The 7,500-nt window shown below is 35.9% G+C and overlaps 1 protein-coding gene across 2 annotated transcripts in view; it reads right to left on the minus strand.

Annotated features, from left to right (window-relative positions):
- The window catches only part of LOC125030638 (zwei Ig domain protein zig-8-like), a 25,608-nt gene that overhangs the window by 6,603 nt on the left and 11,505 nt on the right, over window positions 1–7,500 (minus strand). For both annotated transcript variants that reach the window (XM_047620813.1, XM_047620814.1), the window contains exons 3-5: window positions 5,801–5,934; window positions 1,430–1,510; window positions 1–112 (exon numbers count right to left, since the gene is read on the minus strand). The exon at window positions 1–112 is cut by the window's left edge and continues 21 nt beyond it. In XM_047620813.1, coding sequence (XP_047476769.1) covers window positions 1–112; window positions 1,430–1,510; window positions 5,801–5,934 — 327 coding nt within the window. The remainder of the gene's footprint in view (window positions 113–1,429; window positions 1,511–5,800; window positions 5,935–7,500) is intronic.

Consider the following 7,500-nt stretch of genomic DNA (forward strand, 5'->3'; position numbering starts at 1 on the left):
ACAGAAAGATCTTCGGTTCAGTGTTGATTTGGCATTCATACACTCCGGAGTCTCTCTCTTGAGCGTACTTGATCTGCAGCGTCCAGTTCTCCGACTTCTCCGGGTGCAGCACCTGAAGGAGGAGTGCCAAGTAAAGGAGGCGAGACCACGGTAAGTGTAGAGCAGTGTAGATGGGGAGAAAGCAAGTGAGGACAAAGGAGATGAGACCAAATTTTGGGAGAATAGTGTCGATAAGGACAAAGTAAGTGGCGAAAGTGTAGATGAGGACGATGTAGGCGGTAACAAAGTAGATGACGACAATTTGAATGAGAACAGAGTATATAAGAACATAGTAGGTGAAGGCAGTGTAGGTGAGAAAAAATCTATTCCTTTTGCTTTCAGCGTGGAGTTGTAGCTTTGAAGTCTTCTGAAGTAGGAGCGACATCTACAGACTTTCTTTCCGAACTTTTCCATTCTAATCCTATCAAATTTTACTCTGTAATTTGTTAGTCTTTAAACTGCTTATATAATAAAATAGCATTAATGATGGCAGTAGTAATAGTAATGATTATGGTGATAGAAATTAATAATGATGCCAATTATAATAATGCTAATAATAATATCAATAATAATAATAATATTAACAATGATAATTATCATTAGTAGTATTAGCATTAGTATTATCATTACAAAATAATAATAATAATAATAATTACAATAATTATAATAATAATCATACTAAATATAATGATAATGATAATGGTAGTGATGATGATGATACATAATTATAATTACAATGATAATAATTGTAATTATAATGATAATAATAACAATTATTATTATCATTATTATGATTAATATTATCATTATCGTTATTATTATCGTTATTATTATCATTATTATTACTATTATTATTATTATTATTATTATTATTATTATTATTATTATTATTATTACTATTATTATTATTATTATCATTATCATTATCATTATCATTATCATTATCATTATCATTATCATTATCATTATCATTATCATTATTATCATTATCGTTATCATTATCATTATCATTATCATTATCATTATCATTATTATTATTGTTATTTTTTTATTATTATTAATATTATTATTATCATTATTATCATTATTATTATTATTATTATTATTACTATCATCATTATCATTATTATTAGTAGTAGTAGTAGTAGTAGTAGTAGTAGTAGTATCCTGTAATTATTATAAAAATAACAATAATTAGTAATAGTAATAAAAATAAATAGTAATAATAATAACAATAATTAGCAATAATAGCAATAATTAATAATAATAACAATGATAATAATAATAATAATAATAATAATAATAATAATAATAATAATAATAATAATAATAATAATAATAATAATAATAATAATAAAATAATAATGACAAAGCCTGGCAAAGCACCCACCTGGAACCTCTGGTCAGACGCGAAGACCACGCTGCCAGAGCTGATGACATGCAGATCCCGCTTCCGGATCCACGAGACTTGCTGTGAGGGCGAAACACGTGTCAGCAGAGAGAAAAGGTCGACGTTAGTGAGTGTTAAAAAGAACGGGTAAATACGTACAGCTTGAAAGAGAAAGAGAGGGAGGGACAGATAGATTGATAGACAAACAGACAGAGAGACAGACGGACGGATCTTCATATGTATAAGACATGTATAAAACAGAAAGATAAGAGGGGGGACTGAGAGAAGAGAATAATAATGATAATTTTATGTCCACACGAGCATTTGTTTGAGGCAAACAATTGTTAGTAAAGTTCGAAGAGGCCATATGAAGCTATAGGCTGAAGAAATTTGAAGGTGCTACTTTTTATTCATCTCTTCTTTTTATCTTCTTCTTTTTTTGCATCAACAGATTTGGTATCCTAATTTCGTCGATAGAGCTTCTTCAGGATTATCGAAGTTGCTCCTCCAAACTTTGAGGACAATGGGCCCTAAAGACAATACCTTTGAAAAGACTCGCGAAGGTGTAGTCTCTCCTGGTAAAGAGAACATTTTAAGAGACAGCAATAAGTGTTTCGCAATGAATACTCCAACAGCGAACTCACTGAGATTCCTAATCTCACACGACATTAGTTCTGGCAGACTTGCAGAAAAAGATATGAAAGAAAACTAAGAAGAAAGGAAATAACCCGTTTCTCTCTACTTCCCATGCACAGTTGGCAAAACAGGTCTATGTGAGAAGTCCGCACACCCTGGAAGTAATCAAACGCGAGCCAACAGCTAGCATAATTGCAAAACTCCATATTAGAAGATCCCTTCACTTCGTTGGCACGATCGAACCGCCACCGATGTGCATGGGGCAGCGGTCTCCCCTGAACGCTTTCATCCAGAGCATCTAATGGAAGTCAACCAGAAGCTTCGTGGAAAGCAAAGGGAAGTGAAGTCATGGCTGACGTACTACGTGGATGGGGAAGGCAGTTGGCACCATTGCCGTTGCTGAAATGACCTTAATTTGTCTTTACCATTGCTGAGGCATAAACTACAACGTTTCATATATATACTATGTGTATATGTATATATACATATATATAAATAGATAAATAGAAACATACATATACATATGAATACATGCATACATATATATGTGTGTGTTTGTGTGTGTGTGTGTGTGTGTGTGTGTGTGTGTGTGTGTGTGTGTGTGTGTGTGTGTGTGTGTGTGTGTGTGTGTGTGTGTGTGTGTGTGTGTTATTATTATTATTATTATTATTATTATTATTATTATTATTATTATTATTATTATTATTATTATATGTACATATATATATATGTATATGTATATATATATATATATATGTATGTCTGTCTGTATGTATGTTTATGTATGTATGTATGGGTATGTGCATGTATATGTATATATTTTATCTATATATATATCTCTATATGTATGTATAACTATATATTCATTTACACACACAATACAAGCACATATCTATTATCCTGTATATATGTATATATTTATATGTATGTATATATATTGTTTTACATATGTACATACATATATACATATATACATACATACATACATAGATATCTATATACATACATACATACATACATGTATGTATGTAAATATGTGTCGCAATCGATATTGATTCGATATTCAAAAAGTGCATAGGCTAAAATTGTAAAGATGTCTGGACCACATAGAGCTGCGGAACCCCACCGATATGTTTATTTACGTATTTTCAATTCTGAAGGCATATCAACATAGCAAAATTTACTGTAATAAATACTAGTTAATGGTAACATTTAAATGGTCGATATGTAGACGGAAATTGATTTAGTCTTTTTTATTTGTTGCTGACATGAAACCAATTGTCATTATTAGTTTATAGCATAAAAAAATTTTGGTTAAACTGTTTTTACGCTCTGATTTGTTGGTAAACAAAGCCTCCGGTAAGAGAACCTGGTTTATCTGAATCATATGCTTTATTTTAGTATCTGGACTTTAGTTTTATGTCTATTTTAACTAGTTAAGGAAGCACTGTCTCTCCATTAAAATTTATTATTTCAAGGTTGAAGGTCGTTAATTTCTTTCATTTGCTATCGGTATTACTGAGAGTCATTATGTTTCATTTTTCTTTACTTATCGGTTCTGTCTAGTTCCTTTGTTTACCTTTACAAGTGTGTATTCTATTAATCAAGAGTTCAAGATAATCCCCTTTGAAATTTCATAAGAGAGTTAGCTTTTCACTCTAGGTCATCGATCCTTTTAAGTTCACAGCATGTTTCCATTTACTTTCCTTTACTTTTACAATAATTAAACTCACTAAAACATTAATAAAGGTTCAAATATGTAGAACATATATCTAAAATCACAAACAAATAACACTGTAAAATAGTAAATGGGTGAACCATGTGGGGGAAGGTACTTCAACATAAAGAACTATATAAAGCTATAAAGCATTAAAATAAATTTAAAAAATAAAAATAAAAAGGAACAAAATATAATATAACCGAAGTCACCGGGATTTCCTAATAACAACCATCAACCTGCACACTGCGACCTGTCTACCACCACCTTGCCCCACTCGCCCCCTCGGGCCTCCTTGCCCCACTCGCCCCCTCGGGCCTCCTTGCCCCACTCGCCCCCTCGGGCCTCCTTGCCCCACTTGCCCCCTCGGGCCTCCTTGCCCCACTTGCCCCCTCGGGCCTCCTTGCCCCACTTGCCCCCTCGGGCCTCCTTGCCCCACTTGCCCCCTCGGGCCTCCTTGCCCCACTTGCCCCCTCGGGCCTCCTTGCCCCACTCGCCCCCTCGGCCAGAAAACCCGACCGTCACCATCTCAGGTGGCCAGATAAACTTTGACCCCGCCCATTTCCTAGACCGACGGTTTTCCCACAGTGTTTTAAATTTAAAAGTAAAATTGCATATGAAATCTGATAATAGACACCTCTAAACATAAAATCTAACTGTTCAAAATATAATTATAGAATTTAGGAATTATCTGAAATTAAAATACTAAGAAGCAAAAGGTAAAGCATTAAAATAAAAACAATCAACGAAGATATCAGCCTAAGAACAGAAACTGAATAAACGAAATATACATAAAAACATCAAAATGGCTATGGGATCGCATATAGAAAATTAATATGAAGAAAACACCTGTTCAAAAAGAATCCCCCTAAATTTAAATGTTATAGTTTTCTTTAAGGGGGACCCCATGCTCTTACTTTTAGTGGTAACTATTATTGCCAATTTCGTGTGAATATATAAAAAGCATTTCGCCGCGACAGAAGGTTGATAGCAGATCAACGAAGGGAAAATCGGGGGAGATGCGTCTAATGACGGAGCTGGCCATGACATATACATTTATGTGTGTGTGTGTGAGTGTGTGTGTGTGTATGTATGTATGTATGTATGTATGTATGTATGTATGTATGTATGTATGTATGTATGTATGTATGTATGTATGTATGTATGTATGTATACATATACATGTGTACTTTTATATATGATATATATATATATATATATATATAGAGAGAGAGAGAGAGAGAGAGAGAGAGAGAGAGAGATAGTTTATGTGTGCGTATCTGTTTACATCAGTCTATGTGTATGTATGTATGTATATATGTATACATATACATGTGTACTTTTAAATATGATATATATATATATATATATATATATATATAGAGAGAGAGAGAGAGAGAGAGAGAGAGAGAGAGAGAGAGAGAGAGAGAGAGAGAGAATGTTTATGTGTGCGTATCTGTTTACATCAGTCTATGTGTACTGGAAGGCCTATTCTGTGTCATTACATTCGTGCTTCCCTCCTTACACATAATCCAGGTTACGATGATTATGAACTCCTTACTGCAGTGGAGACCATCCCCAGGCCCCAGCCAACAAAAACCCCAGCCCCCTAGCCCCCGTCAACCCAGTTCCCAGCCCCCTAACCCCGCCTACCCAGGCCCCTAGTCCCGCCAACCGAGCCCCCAGCCCCCTAGCCCCCGTCAACCCAGTTCCCAGCCCCCTAACCCCGCCTACCCAGGCCCCTAGTCCCGCCAACCGAGCCCCCAGCCCCCTAGCCCTTGCCATCCCAGCTCCCTAGCCCCGCTAACCTGACCTCTGCTAACCCAGCTCCCAGCCCCTAGGTTCCAGGCCCCAGCCATCCTAGTATCCCAGCCCCCGCCGTCCCAGCACCCTAGCCCTCGCCAACTCAGCCCCCGCCATCCCAGCCACCAGCTACTAAGACGCCGCTAACCCAGTTCCCAGGCCCTAACCCCTGTCAACCCAGCCTCCAGCCCCCTAGCCCCCACCAACCCGCTCACCGCTATGTCCCCGATCTGCGCGACGCGGCAGTGCAGGTAAGCCGTCTGTCCGACCGTCGTGTTAACATTCCGGTTCCCGACGGCCATGAAGTACGGGGCAGTGGATAGTTCCGGGTATTCCATGTCGATAAGACCTGCGGGAGAAAGAGAGAGAGGTAAATGAAAGCAGAATAAGATACTGTGGTGATTAAATGGATGACGATCATCCTTTTATTATTACTATTTTAATCATCATTATTATTATCATTATCATTATTATTATCATTACTTTTATTATCATTAGATTATAATAATAATTATTGTTATCATTAGGGTATAATAATTATCATTGTTATTAGTTTATAATAATAATTATTATTATCATTAGGTTATAATGATTATTATCATTAACATTATCATTATCAGTACCATTATTATTATTATTACTGTCATTATCATTATTATTATTGTCACTATTATCATTGTTATTTTTATCACTATTATTATTATTATTACCACGATTTTTGCTATTATTATTTAAGTTATCAATAAATGTATTAACTCATTCGGCAATGACAACAATAGCAATGATACTAGTAAATGAATTATGATGACAAAACCAAAACCGTAACAGTGATAACCATAGAGTCAAACTGATAACATAGGCATTACGAAAGACGTCATTTTGACCTCGTGCTGTGCAGTAATAGCTTCTCTTCGGTAATATCACCATCAAATCTTGTACCCTCTCAGAAATAAAAATAAATAAATGAATATGTAATTAAAAAAACAATATATATATAATATATATATATATATATATATATATATATATATATATATGTATTTATATGTGTATATATATACATATATATATATATTTATATGTATATATACATATATATATATATTTATATGCACACACACACACACACACACACACACACACACACACACACACACACACACACACACACACACATTGTGACAGGCCCAGGCAGCTGGTTGACCTGACCTTACTCCGGAATTACAGGAAGCGCCTCGAGGGAAACACCCGGCGCCCTGGTCAAAGGAGGGCGTGCACCACGCACCCACCAGTACTTAAGGCTCAGGATAACTCAGGGTCAGAGAGAGTCACTTGAGAGAGTCCTTTTCAGAGAGTCCTGCCGACCGCTTCGGTTCAGGCTGGCTCCGAATCCGAATCACTGTGTTGTGAGCCGTGCTAACGTTGGCTATCACTCCTGTTTATCATTGTTTAAAGGCGGTCTTAATAGCCTTTACATAAGTGGTGGCAGGGTGGTAGTTGCGTCCTTTAGGCACGCAACAATGGACTCACAGTCTCCGAAATCTGGTTATCGCTCGGACCAGTCGCTCCAATACACGCAAAAGTCTTCAGAACCTGTTGTGAGTACATATTTGGGCCATTTTTCCTTTCTTTTATCTTCCCCATAAATGTGTTAAGCTGTATGTGCAGTTACGTTCACGCTGGTTTTGCTAGGTTAAAGTGCTAATTGACAGCAAATGGTACGTTCTCCACTGCTGACCTCAGATCACATTACTGTGTGATCAACGGTATGGGTTCAAACAACAGGAATATCATTCATTTATTACGTATTTGTTTATTTTTACTCGTGATTAGAGAGTATATTATTCAATTTGCAACGAATTTAGCGCATTCATGATTTTACTGTTTTCATGAACATCATATCATTATTCTTTCT

This window comes from Penaeus chinensis, chromosome 11, assembly GCF_019202785.1.
Source record: "Penaeus chinensis breed Huanghai No. 1 chromosome 11, ASM1920278v2, whole genome shotgun sequence".
NCBI lineage: Eukaryota > Metazoa > Arthropoda > Malacostraca > Decapoda > Penaeidae > Penaeus > Penaeus chinensis.